General features: G+C 37.1%; 1 protein-coding gene across 4 annotated transcripts in view; it reads left to right on the top strand.

Moving 5' to 3' along the window:
- Window positions 1–14,545, top strand: part of N4BP1 (NEDD4 binding protein 1) — a 70,719-nt gene extending 56,174 nt beyond the window's left edge. For 2 of the 4 annotated variants that reach the window (XM_007507814.3, XM_056812266.1), the window contains exons 3-7: window positions 3,642–3,772; window positions 6,747–6,843; window positions 9,822–9,929; window positions 11,292–11,399; window positions 13,076–14,545. In XM_007507814.3, the coding sequence (XP_007507876.2) occupies window positions 3,642–3,772; window positions 6,747–6,843; window positions 9,822–9,929; window positions 11,292–11,399; window positions 13,076–13,433 (802 nt within the window). In that variant the 3' untranslated portion in view covers window positions 13,434–14,545. Of the gene's footprint in view, window positions 1–3,641; window positions 3,773–6,746; window positions 6,844–9,821; window positions 9,930–11,291; window positions 11,400–11,672; window positions 11,766–13,075 lie in introns of all 4 variants that reach the window. The other 2 variants (XM_056812265.1, XM_056812264.1) reach the window with 2 other exon arrangements.
- Window positions 14,546–15,595: the final 1,050 nt, after the last annotated feature.

Genomic DNA, 15,595 nt, shown 5'->3' with positions numbered 1-15,595 from the left:
GATTTGTAGCCAGAAGGCCTCAATCAGATTTCACATCAACCTCTTATTACTTCAGTTTTCCTCATGTGTCAAAATTGGCCAGAGGGGATGAGGGTGGGGGCAGGTTCATGTTGGAACAGTTATGATGTCTGAAGGCCCCTTCCAGCTCCATATCTTTTATAATAAGGGTTTTGTTTTCTCAGAATCATTTTAAACACTAGGATTTATCGTAAAGATAGTGGCTTCTGTGGTGGTTTCTCAGGATTTCACTATTCCTTGATGACACTGCTAGTAGCATTTCAGTAGTTGTTAGTAGTAGTTCCTCATGCTTCAAACTGACCTCTTCCTCTATCCCTCTATAGTAGATCCAGGATGATGCTATTTTACCTGATAATATTCCCAACTGTACCTTTCCTGAATACTGGACACTGACCCAGAAAAATGGAATTGCATTTGACACTCCCCTTCTTCCTTATTTTCCACTGCCAGGACCAAACATAAGCATCTAAGAAGCTTTAAAGGCAAAGGGAATTAGATTTTTTTTCTCTGTGTCAAACAAGCCAAGAAGCAATTTAAGCCTTTCAGTTTTCTCATGATCCTTGAGATGTCTCTTTAGGGGGACAGAACATAACTTTTCCCCTCCTACTTTTTAAAGAAACTTATAACAGGCTGCTGTATTCAGGATTTACTTTATTAGTGGTATGACAAAGTTAGTTAGGTTTTTCCATTCATATTTGATAATCATTATATAAATTGCCACTAAATAGAAAACCAGGATATATAAATATGTGTTGTACTAATTAGTGCCTCCTTGTTTCTTGTAAATAATTAATTGTAATAATGATGATACTAATTGACTTAGCCAGCAGAAATCTTGATGTTCTTTTCTAAACCATTCTGGCAAAGCAAGCAATATTTTCTCAGTCCTCAGCTCTTGTTCAGTGCTATGGGAATAGAAACATATAACACAGTTCTTGCTTTCAAGGAGTTTGAAATCCAGTAAAAGAAATAAATCATGTCTACAGTCATAGTACAAAATAGAAAGCTAAGTACTGTAACAGGTATGAATGATATACATGAAAGGTCAGAGTAGAGAAGAAATCAGTGTGATTGAGGGAGACTTAGACTCTTAGATTTAAAGTTAGAAGGAACCTTATAATTCAATCTATTTCAGGTTTGTCATTTGACACATGAGAAAACTGAGTTCCAAAGAGAGTAATTGATTTTCCCAAAGTAACTTAGAAAGTGGCAGAGCCAGGATTTTAACTTTCATTCTTACTTCTGACTCCCATGATGGGACTTAGAGGACTTAAGGGAAAGAGTTGTCAGATTAGAACCAAGGATGGAACCCGTGATTTCATTAGTACAGGGAACTACTGGGTAAGGATTCTCCCCTACCTCCTCCACAAACACAGACCTGTACTTTCTTTAGCCTCAGAGAATTGCCTGTGTCCATAAAAGATTAAGTGACTTGCCTAGGATCACAGAGCCAGGTTGTGTGAGAGGTGGCACTTAAACCTAGATTTTCCCTGGCTTCAAGGCTAACTGTCCACCATCCTATGCTACCTCTCATTCACATAGCTTTGCACATAGTAGGAGTTTTTAAAATGTTGGTTGAATTAATCTATCTTGTCACCCAGAAATGGACTGATAAAGACATTCCAGATTCCAGGAACTGTATCAGAAAGGCACAGAACCAGAGAAATATGAAATGGGGTTGAGGGTAGGAGCAGGGTTTAACCAAGAAGAGGAATCTGTGATTAGAATATAGAGGAATAATATGAGAAAAGGTTAGAAAGATAGAGGGTCAGATGTTGCCTTGTAATGCCAACATAAGACAATAAACATAAGAGTTTAGATTATTCATTGAAAGTTATTGGTAAGGAGAGCAATATGATGAGCCTCTAGGAAGATAAATCAGGTAATTTGTGCAGGATGAATTGACAAGTGGACAAACCGGAGGCAGGGAGACTAGGTTAGGAAGCTTTTACACAAGTGAGAAATAATGAGGAATTTAACTAGAATATTGGAAGTGGGAGCGAAAGAAGACACAAAAGGGATTATTGGAATGGGATTAGTAGGAATTAGTAGCCAGTGGTTCCTAACCAGTGGACTTTTAGGGTAGCCGCAGAGATAGGCCATGGGTATGTGTGGTTCTAAATCACTCTTAACCCTTTTCTCTATTTCCCTCTTACCTGCTATTTTTTAAATGATTTTTGTTTTTGTTTTAACAAAACATGCATCGTGAAATACAGCAGTCACCATGTGAGGATCTGACTAGAGGATAAAGGAGAGGGATGAGTCAAAAAAGACTGAAATTTTGAGCTTGGATGACTAAGAGGAGAGCGCTACCATTAATAGAGAAATAGAGAACTTCATGAGAACTGTTTTAGGATAAGGATGATGACTTCAATTTTATATATAGCATTGAGGTTGAAGTCCTAGTTGAACACCTAGAAATGGTAGAAATACCTAGAAATATTACCATAAGAGAGAAGCCAATATTGGAAATAGATTTAGGAGTGATAACTGAAATTATTAGGAGCAAGATTATCTAAGGAGAAAAATGTTATTCCTTGAGTATATCAAGGAATAGTTGGGTTTGTGTTTTGTTTTAATTTTAGCAAGTATATAACAAAAATATTTAACAAGTATAAGTGTTAAAAAGTAAATTATTAAGACCATGCCTTAGATAGTAATAAATGGACAGAAATGAGATACATTAAACAACAAACTGTAAACATAAATTATAATATACAATTTTTTTTTTTGCTCCTGCAAGCAAGCATGAAGTCATTCCTGAGTAGTCAATACATTTTTCTTATGGAGAAAAATTTAAACTAAGTAGTAGTTCCTAACCAGTGGGTCAGCCATGGAGTCCACAGGTAGCCCAAGAGTTATGACAGGAGTGTGCATTTTTCTAATTCATTCTCAATCATTTTCCTCTTCTTGTCTTTCCATTTTCCTTACCTGCTATCTTTTTTAAATTCAGCTAGCTTTTATAAAATTAAAAAAAAAACAGCTTTCCTAAGGAAAGGAGGATCCATTTGGGATTTTGTCAAAATATGCATTATAAAAGCAACCATCATCATGGAAGGGTCTGTGACTTTTATCATAGATCGGTTCTTATACTAGTAGTTTGGTTGTTAGGTCGTATGTTGGGGCAGGACACAAGAAAGTTTGAATTCATGTTCTAGATCCAGATTGACTATGTAAAAGTTAAACTTAGGTACTAGAAGGAAATGATTTGTATAAGTAAAGGGAGAAGTATTCCTTTAATATCTTCACATATGACATGAGCTAAAGAAGTAGAAGGGAACCCAAGCTATTGGAGTTCCATGAATGATTTTGTATTACATCCAACCTTGTATCACTCCATAAGGTGGTAAGGTCTATAGTAATGAGAACTTGAAAAATACATTCATTCCTTTGAATTTTTTACTGTAGTAGCAATTTTCTTTCTAATTATTTCAGCAAAACACTAATATAACTGATGAATGACCAAGACTTAGGCATAATCTTATAATGAACTTTGTATCATAATTTTTGTTGTATTCAGATCTGCCCTATTCACTTTTGCAAAGTCAAGTGTTTTATTTCAAAACACATTAGCAATTTCTAACGTGCTTTACTGAGACAAATTTCACCTAATCTCTTTGTAGTCATGGTCTCAACAAGTTCTTTTCCTGTCGGGGGATTGCAATAGCCGTTGAATATTTTTGGAAACTTGGCAACAGAAACATTACAGTATTCGTTCCTCAATGGAGAACAAGACGTGATCCTAACATCACAGGTGAGGCAACCAATGGATTTTTCTAGACTTCCAACTGAAAACAATTCCCAAGTTTAGCATTTACTTTTTGGTAAGAGTCACATGCCAAAAGATAATTCCTTCCTTCTCCCCTCCATCTTTCCCTCTGTCCCTTAACATTCATATTGAACTTTCTACTTTTTCCAAGTTCCTGTGTACCTTCAATTTCTGAAATTATGTCACTGGAAAATTTAAATCCTATAAATCTGAGATTTTTTAAAAGAATTTAGTTGAAGAGATTATGTTTTATTAAAAAAAGCTGTTTATTTTCTTCATGGCTGGAAAAAGTTTTTAATAGTGGTCTTACACTATCTTTGAATGAGATAGGATCTCTGAGTATTTAACATTTAAAGTAATCATCTGCTTTATGGGCTAACTATAAAATATTTTGTTTGCTTCTTGTTAACACGTTACAGCTAAAAGCCACCCAAATAAAAAGTTTGAATTTATTTTAAGTCATTAAATGCCTGAGTAAGCTTAAGCTTATCTCTTAAGGAAACTATCTATGATAGGGGGAAAGACTCTATAAATAAAACCTGATATATAACTCAAACTGACCCTTGACCATATGCAAATATAATAAAGGAAATCAGGAATTGAACATACATTTAAATTTAGTAGGAAGTGAAACTTGGTCATTAGTACAACTTGGTTTCCAGAGAGGATGAGTCAACATTTGATGTAATTCCCAGGTGAGATGGAAAAGAGAGAAATGAAATTAATTTCCTAAAATCCTACACATTTAGAGGTAAGAAATCCTTCAGATATCTTCATTTTTGAGAATTCATTTTCCTAAAACACTTAGGGAACAATAGTCTTTGTGCTTTGTTGTATGTAGTTCCCTCAGGAAACATAGCAATCTTTATACATTATGCTTTCAGAATTATAAGATACTCCATCTTCCACTTAGTATATAGCCTTTTGTGCAGGAGTGGGGAAACCTCTAAATCTTACTTCCTGCCAGAGAAAAACTCTTGAACTCCTGTTCTCATACTTGGGAACTTTAAACATACATATTGACTCTCCCTGAAACCCACTCAGTTCCTAAAACATATTTCCCATAACCCATTCCTCCACCCCACCTCAGCCACATACAAAGTTGGCTATGTTATTGATCTTGCCATTACCCATAAATGTACCACCTTCATGTTCAAGAATTCTGGAATCCTCTTATCCAACCACAATTTATTGGCTTTTCATCCCACTACTTTCCCTTACAAAACTATAATCTTCTCCACACCATGCCCTCCAATCTTTTGACCCCTCAGTTTTTTCCCAAACTGGGTTCCCTGTGTTTCCCCTTCCCCTCTCCCCCCTCTCCCCCCAATTTGGACCTCTTAGTAAACCAGTTCAACTGTACACTGCCCTTTTCTCTTGAATCCCTAATTTCCTACCACCACCACATACTTTCCCTATTACTATAGGGGACAACACTGTCCTCCCATACCTTCAGTCTACGTCTCATCCTTAACTCCTCACTCTCAACTCTCAGCATCCAATCTGTTGTTGAGACCCATCAATTTAACCTTTGCAGCATCTCTTAAATAAACTCCCTTTTCTCCTCTGACACCATCATCACAGGTATCAGACCTTTATCATCTAATGCCTAGAATATTGCAGCAGTCTGCCGATGGCTCTGCCTGCCTCAAGTCTTTCTCTACTCCAATCTATCCTCCAATTAGCCACCAAAGTGATTTTCTAAAAATCAGCCGTACCATATCATCCTGCTACTCAGAGAACTCCAGTAGCTACCTATTGCTTCCTGAAATAAATACAAAATGTTCTTGTTGGCATTTAAAGCCCTTCATCCCTAACTTCCTTTCTAACTTTTCCAGTCTTCTTACATCTTTCTTTCTTACTTTTACTCTGAATCAGTGACACTGGATCGTGGCAGTACCATGAATAAGTCCCATCATCTTTCAATTCTAGACATTTTCTCCAGCTATCTCTAATTCTTGAAATACTCTTTTCTCTATTCTGACTATTGGCTTCTTTAAGTCTCAACTAAAATCCCACCTTCTACAGGAAGCCTTCCCCAGTCCCTCTTAATTCTAGTGCTTTTCTCTTTCAGTTATTTCCCATCTATCTTATATATAACTTGCTTTGTATATATTTGTTTATATGTTGCTTCCCCCATTGAATTATAAGATCCTTGAGGGCAGGGACATTTCTTTTGCCTCTTTTTGTATCCCTAGAGCTTAGCACAGTACCTGGAATATAGTAGGAACTAAATAAATGTTTAGCAATTGAATGTTTTCCTTTATGTTATTGGGATGGAGTGCTGAAGAATTCACCTGAGAAACAGCAAATTTTCTAGATTTTTAACCACAGAGTCATAGAAAGTTAAAACTAAATGACACTTTAAAGACAAATCTAGTTGAAGACTTCATTTACAGATCAGGAAACTCTGGCTCAAAAAGGAGTAACTTTCCTAAGATTTCATTAGGAACAGAGCTCTGATTAGAAACCCTGTCTTATCACTCTACCTCCCATTTCTTAGGCTTATTTCCTACTCTGATAACCATTTTATCCCTTTTAGTTTTTTACCTTGTCTTAGAATCAATACTACTATTGGTTCTAAGGCAGAAGAAAGGTAAGGGTTAGGCAATAGGGGTTAAGTGACTTGCCCAGGGGTCAAATAACTAAGAAGTTCCTGAGGCCAGATTTGAGCTTTGCATTTTTCAGTCCACTGAGCCACCTCACTGTCCTCTTATACTTTTTTTAAATGAAGTTTTATATCACTTAATTGGTGACTTTGCATTGCTTTAAATTAATATAGTACAGAGTTACAAGTTATATCTTGGGATTTTTTTTCCTGTCATTAAGTATATTATTAGGAAAGCCCTGGCTCCCTGCTTTTTCTGTGCTAGTAAACAAACCTGTTCAGTTTCTTGCTTGTATATGTGTCTAAGATGACCTTTTTGCTGACTGACTCTTTAATTTATTCCATGAACAGAGCAGCATTTCTTGACCCAGCTCCAGGACCTTGGAATATTATCTTTAACCCCAGCCCGAATGGTCTTTGGAGCAAGAATTGCTTCTCATGATGACAGGTATGAAAAGTGGTTTTCCTTTATGTTGTTGGGATGGAGTGCTGAAGAACTCACCTGAGAAGCAGCAGCTAACACAGTTTCATTGGGGGGGGGGGGGGACCATTTTTTTTTCTGAGCTCACCCTTCAAAGGACTAGACCAAAGCCAACATGACACTAAAATATCATTTATAATCATGAAGTTGCATGTTTGCATGTCTTTGGAATAAAAGACTAAATCAAAGAGAAAGCTTATCTCTTTTCCATCTCATTAAGGTATTAAAAAAACTTGTACAACAGGGATGCGAGTTCAAAGCTGTAGAAGCACAGATTGATATTAAGTGAGACTAATATTTATAAAAGCTATTACAAAACAGTTTATTTTATTTTAACAACTTGTTTGATAATACACATAATGCTGCTCTCTAGCATGGTGTTTTGATCAGTCACTTTGTCCTTATATTGCTGGGGTAATTAGAAAATAGTACCTTACAATGTTGTTATTCCAAGCTCTGGGCCCATCCACCATAAAAACTAGATTTGCTCAAATGTTCCCACTGCAATAAATCACTAATCCTTCTAATGTAGCCTAAGCCTAGTCTATAAAACACAGTTGATGATAGCATAGTCAGTCAAGAGGTACTTAGAACAAGAACCTGGAACCATATAGGTTTGCACATGACATGGGAGACAGACATTCTCCCTAGCACTCACATTCATTCATTGGACAAACATTCACTGAATACCTTGTTCCAAAACACTCTCTGTGTTATAGATGCACTAGACAAGAAGTCAGTAGGACCTGGCTTCATGTCCCACCTCAATCACTTAATTCACTGTGAGGCACTAGAGTAGTCATGTACTTGCTCTCTGCCTTATTTTACTTATTTGTAAAACAAGGGTGTTGGACCCATGCTCTAAGGACCCCTCAAAGTCTGAATTTTGTATAAGATACATTCTTGGTTCTCAGGGAGCTTATAGTCTATTAGTGGGACACAAAACACATCATAATATTAGCAGGATAGAATATGGTAAGTACTATTACTATAAGAGATGCAGTATGGAAAAATGAAAAAAAAAAACAAACACAAGTTGGATTCTCAACCTCTTTTTTGCATAACTATAGTCACATTATTTAAGCTCTCTGAAACCTCAGTTTCTCTACCTCAAGAATAACATATTTGTACTACATACCTTAATCAAGTTATTGAGGAAAGTAGTAAGTAAACCTTAAAACCAGAAACAAGCTGCTATTTTTTTATTCTTATAATATTCAGAAGTTCAAAAGAGAGAGAAAAAAACCAACCTTTTAAAATCATGGAAGTCTTAACAGAGGAAGTGGCCTTTTGAGGAAGTTGTATGGAATGCAATGATTGGATCTGGCCAAGAGATTGGGAACAGAGTAGGTAGAAGAGATGATTCAGGGAAGAAGTGCTCATTCATACTAGTCCTAAGATGTAGGAATCCAGGATTCAAGAAGAAAGGCAGAATGCCTTGTAGGCTGCACATGGGATGCCACCATTGAAAAAGAACCATTAGATCTTCTGTCATTGTGGCATCCTTCTCTACAGCCAAATTTTGAGTCATTTCTAAAATACATATGCCCCTTCCTATACTGGCTTGAGTTTATATGTTCAAAGAATAGTGCTCTTCTATTAACAAGTATACTTGTTGATGTGTAGAACATAGGCCCAGAGCCTTATTCCTGTTATTAACAGCCCTGGCAAATATCCTCACTAGTCACAATTCAAATCAGTAAAAAATAACTTCCAAAATATGACCATTAATTATGACACTAGAGTTAAATAATTAATTTTCTTTATCCTTATTATTTGTACCCGGAATTCTCATAATTCCTTAATTTATTTAATCATTTTCTTATACAGACGTCTTTTTTTTTTAAGCCCTTACCTTCCTCTTGGAGTCAATACTGTGTATTAGCTCCAAGGCAAAAGAGTGGTGAGGGTTAGGCAATGGGGGTCAAGTGACTTGCCCAGGGTCACACAACTGGGAAGTGTCTGAGACCAGATTTGAACCTAGGACCTCCCATCTCTAGGCCTAGCTCTCAATCCACTGAGCTACCCAGCTGCCCCCTTTATACAGAAGTCTTAAAGCAGTACAGGCATTCTGTGTATATAAAAAGAATTAACCTTATTGCTATCTGAAAATCACTTTACAACCCATAATTGATCATAGAAGGAATTAAAACCTTATTTCTTTTCCCATTACCCTTAGCTTAACTCTTACTTACAGAGTTTAAGTCTTTCTAAATTCCCAGGAATGAGATATTTGATAGCATTAATGTTTAATTCTTACCCTTCCAAATCGTCTTTTATCTTGAATGTATAGCTAAATAGAGAGATTAGGCCTAGTGTCCTAGGTATAGAGAACTGAGAGCAGAAATGTGAATTAATGGATGAAGGCTTAAACTATTCGGACTTTTCAGACTTAAAAAAAAATTCTCAGACATAAATGGCTGCCATTATGATAGCAACAAATAACTAATGTAAAACTAAGCCACTTGGGATTTGCCACCTAATGCTACCAAGCAATAAGTCACACAGTATATTAAATTCACCTGACCTCCCACTTCTGCAAATACATCTTTCCTTTCTAATGTAGTTTTTCCTATTTCATCTGATGATGATACAGATGTACCTTGTTTTAAATAATAATTGTGTTCCTGAAGAAGTGTACAGATGATTTTTCCATCAATTTCCTGTGACCTATGGCTCCAAAAGGAGGAGAGTGATCTTTGGGGATGGCATCTCCAGGTCATTCTTGTTGCTTTATAGTCTCCCTCTGCATTTATAAGTGCATTTCTGATTGCTCAGGTATTTAATAATCTGTTTTCTGATTCTTAAATGTATTTGGATGTTTTCCTTTGCTTGGTGAATCCTTGTTGAAAAATGAATAATTACTACAAATGTACGTTTCATGAGTTTTTGTTTTTTTAAGTAGGGCAAAGCTGTACATTTTAACACCTCTCATGTTATCATAGGTTTCTGTTGCACCTAGCTGACAAAACTGGTGGCATAATTGTAACCAATGATAACTTCAGAGAATTTGTGACTGAATCAGTATCTTGGAGAGAAATTATTAAAAAAAGGTAATATTTACTTCTTTTCCATCAAAAAAATATTTGAGTATCTACTATGTGCTTCTTATTAGGTACTAAGCTGGTACAAAAGTAAGTATAAAGCATGGTCTTTACCCACAGGTGTGACTCTCTAGTTCAGAAAAAAAGCCATACCCACCTGAAACAGGGGAAAACACATATACACATCAACTGGCCTTATAGAAATCTAAGTTGTTCAGAGGTAGTAGAGGCAGTGAGATATCTTGGGAAAGGTGTCCACCTGAGACAAGTCTTAACTTCTGGTTCTTCCACTTTCTCAAAGCTAGTTCCTGCTGTTTACCTCTCTTTCTATGGGGCTCACTCTTCTCTGTAAAACAGGAGGATCTAACTAGACAATGGCAGACCCCTTCTGATACCCTAAGATTCAAATAAAAGAATTAGACAATAGATAATAATGTGCTAATTCTGCCACTAGTTTCATGAAAGAGAAAAACCAAGGATGCTATTAGAATTTGCACTCTAGTCTTAATGATCACATATGACTGTTCTGGTGCATTTTGTTCTTTTTTTGTTCTCCCACTTACCTTGTTAAGTATTTTGGTTTTTTACTAGAAAATGGAAAAAAAAAACTTTTTCTCTCAGTAACCAGAGTCAGTCAGCAGTACCACTTTGATTGCTTTGTGCCCTTCTGCACATAATTCACAAGTCACTAATAATGCTTTCTTGACATGTGTTTGTTTGATCTTTGCCCTGTGCTCTGGGTAGGTTCCCCTTTACCAGCATGTGTTCATTAGTCCCAGAATATACAAGCACTTGGATACACATGCTTTTGGAGGACATGTTGTTAGACCAACATATTGACACAGAAACAAAAAACAGATTTGGGATAATGCAAACAGAGCCTCAGACCACTTAGGATCTGTACAAATCTGTTAGCTATCCCGCTAAAATAACATCATAACTTTCAGAGGAACTTGTCACTTTCTTTTAAACAGCTCTGTTTTCAGAATGGATTGTCTGAGAAACTCCACAACTTTCCCCAGGCTTCCCTGACAGGAACCCTGACTGATAGGGTTTTAAGCCTCTCTTTTCAGTTGAAAATTAAATGCCAAGCATTTCTCAAAATCCAGATAAATATCTGAAAGGCTTTCAGGTGAAATCCTGATAAGTAATGGAAAGTCCAGCTGATGGAATTCTAGCTCTTCTGAGGTTTATTCAGAAGAAGAGAATGAAGCTAATTTGAGAGAGTTTTTTCTTTAGGTAAGCAAGTCCGAGTTTGTCAAGTCACTTCTGTTTGGGATTTAAATGGATACTTCACATAATGTTAAAAAATGGCATGTTTGCTCCAAAGTTCAGAAACTAAGAGCTGTTCTTACTTTCTTCATATTATAGGTTGCTTCAGTATACATTTGTTGGGGACATATTTATGGTTCCTGATGATCCTCTGGGAAGAAGTGGACCTAGATTAGAGGAGTTTCTTCGTAAAGAAGTCTGCCTTGGGTATTGCCTTTTTCTGGTTATTGCCTTTTTTTGGGGGGTATAATCTTGGGATTTATAAATTGTTGTGGGGGAGAGATTAGTGCCCTGAATTTAAAAAACAAAAACAAAACAATTTATAGTATAGTGTGTTTTTTGTGAATACTTTAAAATAAATTCTGGTTAAAATGTCAAAGCTTATCTCAAGGATACACAGAAAGACCAAGCTTAGAGTTATGTTCACTTTTGCTTAACTCATGTTTGTCTTATGATATGTTGGCACCATATACATCATAGATTGATAAAACCAAAGCAACAAAACATTATTTTCTGTGCCAGAAAGACAAAATAAAGATAGCTTCCAAGCTGGATGGTCTCATATTAATGAAGGTAAGCAAACATGGGCTTGTTCCATGTGAATGTCACTTTTTTTTCATTTTCATAGTCAGTTGTTTTGCTTAAGTTTGGGATGGGGGTGGGGGCTTTCACATATGCATGTGCATGTGTAAGCAAGTTTTTAATGTTACACATCTATAGTGGTTCAGTAATTCATTAAGAAATCATGTCTACTGTTCTTTCAAATTTATCTGGAGGTTATATAAATATTTTGAGGGGGGAGGAGTGGCATTTTAAAAAAATGTATTTTCAGAGGTAGAAAGGTCATTTGAAGGTAATAACACATCACATTGATAAGCTTTATGATTAGATGATTTAAGGCCACTCTCACCTCATTGGAATCAGCTTGCTCAGAATGTTACTTCTCAAGAAATACTAGTGTCTAAATTAGGAGCACAGCTGCCCTAAATTCAGATTTCTTATTCCGCCTTTATAGCTAGTAAGACTTTTCAAGCTAGTCTTTCAAATTTAAACTGACACCCTTTGGGTTTAGTCATCTCCTGAAAATGAGATCAAAGCAAGTGCTGATTTCAGATCATGTGAATGATGTACAAATAAATCTTTTTTGTCTCTTACCCTGAATATGATATTGAAAGTCAGCATCTACAGGCCACAACTTTTTTTGTGCTTGAAAACATAAGGCCCATTTTAACAGTATGCAGGGCCTGTATGAGTGAGGCTTGCTAGGTGATCAATGCTTTATGGCATTCACACACCAAAGGCAAGCAACAAGTTTCTCTTTCTGTATCAGCATTAAGAGATCTCTCCTGGGTCCTGTTCTTGTCTTCACTTGGCTGCAAGATTATTCCTACTAAAGTGTTAACTGATAATTTTGTAGTCTTACTGATTTACAGTTTAAGGTTTAACTCTTTCAAGGGTCTTTACATTTTAGAAGGGGACTCTTGAAGCTGGAATAAGAGCCTTTGCTGGAATAACTTGGACCCAAGCCCATCAAAATGGAATGTAGAGACAGGTCCTGTCACATGATAATCCCCTTTCTTTTTTCATTCCTTAGTTCTGCCACTGATGTTTTACAGCTCAGAGCCTTCAGCTGGGATAGGAAGTTCTGCCCCTAGGACCACAGCCATTCCCCTGTCATAGTCCTACCATTTCATACCATATTAGCTTCTATCCCGTATGCACTGTGTACAATATGCTCCCCTTTCTGACTCCAGCCCTATGTTATCCTCTTGCCCCAGGAGTCCAAGAAATAGAACTTTGAGCCATAAGCATAGTAGTGATATTTTAGGGAATTTCCCTTTTGTTAAATAAGCTTGCTTACTTGGGCACTCTTCCATTTGTAGGGATTTTCCACCTCCGCCGGGAACTCTGCCAAGTGGAGGACTACATGAAACTGCCTTCAGGGTCCCCAACACCAAGGCATCCAGCACCAGCCGACAACCCACACCCCCGATTCAGGGAGTTCTTCCAAGCAACTGGATTGCCCAGCAGCCCAACCTCCCGATCCTACAAAATCTAGCCAATATTCAACCAAGCTTGACAATTCCACCACAGAGATCCCCAGCAGAAACCAAACAGCTGAGGGAAGCCCTCCTGAAGATATTCCCAGAGTCAGAACAAAGAATGAAAATTGATCAGATCCTGACAGCACATCCGTATATGAGAGACCTGAATGCACTGTCAGCCATGATATTGGATTAAGGGTACAGTGGGGAAGTTTGTTAACCACAGCTGATCGATTAAAACTTCACGTAGCATCTGCACATGTTGGGAATTGAAAAAATGTGAAGAAATCAATTTGCCAATATAAATCCTATTTGAACAAAACAGAATCAAATGTTTTGTGTATAAAAGATGTTTTCAAAACTGGCTATATATATATGTATAAGTATGTATATATATTTATATATATATACACACACACATATATATATACATATATATATATATATATAAATGATGCTGCTATTACAGACTTAATATTAACATTTTCTGTAAAAGGAAAGTCTACATTTTCTGCCTGTTCAGAACTGTTTCATAGCAGCTTATTCTAGTGTATTAACGTTTTTATGTGTTTTTTTAAACTATTTTCCTTAAAGATGAAAATGTTGGCAAAATGTGATATAATTAGCCTTTGTAAAATAAAGAGTAGCTTTCTTAAGGAAAGCATGATCTCTTAAAGTATATTTTCTTGAGGTGAACATGTTATGTCCACTGACATGAAGTATGCCCCTTGAAATAAGAGTGGGGGTAGTTAAGCAAGAAATGCTTTTACCCTTTGGGGATTTTTTGTTCGTCTGTTTTGGGACTTGGGGGCTTTTGTAGTATTGGACAAGTAATGCCACTAGATGGCACCTTTTGCCTTTTGGTTTTTGATGACCAAGGGAATGTGGGCTTCTTAACAATGCTAGAGCTGGAAAGGACCTTAGTGTTCCCTTAGTCCAGCCTCCTCATTTTACAGAGGAGCACAGTGAGCCCCAGTGAGGGTAAAGGACTTGTCTAAGGTCTCACAGCTGGTTAGTGGCAGAGCTAGAACTCCTGATTCCAGGCCAGTGCTCTTTCCACTATACAATGCTACCTCCCCAATGAACCCATTTGACTGAAGTAAGGTCTTAGCATTTAAAGACAGCAGTGACATATGAAGGAGAAACTGATTCAAAAAGCCCCATTTATTGTGGTAAACAGGTGTTCATTGTCCACACGTGGGGCTTTTGATTATGTCTTATATGCAGACTTTGCCAGAAAATGGTTTTTTTATTATTATCACAAGTGACCCAAGCCAATAAAATAGCATTAATAGCTTCACATGGGAATTTCTGTACTCCTGTATTTATTTATTTGTTTGTTCTGTTTATCTATTTACAGTAGTCTATTCTCCTGCAGCCATGTTTGCACCTTTCTCTCTCTCTCTCTCTCTCTCTCTCTCTCTCTCTCTCTCTCCCTCTCTCCCCCTCCTCTCCCTATTTCTTATTACTTTCTGTTATTTTCACTATTTCCCCAAACTCTTTACAAATGAAAGCCTTCGCTAAGGTAGTTCTGGGCATTTGATGGGCTTTGTGTTGTACACAAGATTATTTGCCTGAGAAACTCAGGGTTTATCTTTTATAGCTTGTTTGTAATGCCCCCAGACCCAGAAGCAAGTAGAAAGCCTTATATTAGGGGCCATTTCCCTATGGGACAATTAGGCACTTGAGGTTGGAAAATTAATCTGATTTTATGCGGTCAATCTGGGTAGATCTCTGTGGGGCAGTTTCCACTAGCTGTGCTTCTTACTGGGTCTCTCTGATCTTAGCATCTGTGGTTTTACAGGTGATTATAAATCTGCCCTGACAGAGGACATTTCCTTCTATCATGTCTTATATTTGAGGATTCCAACAGGAATCATCACATAGAATTAGCTCTTGATTTTCAGCATGTTTGGCTATTGTCATCTGGGAAAGAGGAGACTAGATTGAAACCAAGGCTAGTCTAGTCTAGTCCCTGCCTGAGTCTTTAAGAAAACTAAATATTTAGGCAAAGATCAGATGTACTTGCTGCTCTTATATGACCTCAGCAGCCCCTCCAGCCAAACTTGTAAATAGGTGAATGGTTATTAAAAGGCATCAGTCATCCCAGAACTGGGGCTTGATAGCAACAGTTGTGCAACATGGGCAGAAACACAGGTTCTTCGTGATTCAGCATTTCCCCCATCTTTTCAATGACTGTATAAGTGCTCAAGAAAAATCCAGATTACTAAAAGGGTTAACAGTGATCTTGGCAGGGAGACAACTGCGTTTTTACTAATGTGGGGGGGGTTGTGGGGTGAGGGGAGGGCATACGTATTTATGTAATTCCTATGTGTCAAGAACTATGCTCAGTGCTTC

The sequence above is a fragment of the Monodelphis domestica genome, chromosome 1 (genome assembly GCF_027887165.1).
Source record: "Monodelphis domestica isolate mMonDom1 chromosome 1, mMonDom1.pri, whole genome shotgun sequence".
Lineage (NCBI taxonomy): Eukaryota > Metazoa > Chordata > Mammalia > Didelphimorphia > Didelphidae > Monodelphis > Monodelphis domestica.
The sequence above is the reverse complement of the archived record's forward strand: the minus strand, read 5'-3'. Positions and strand labels throughout refer to the sequence as shown.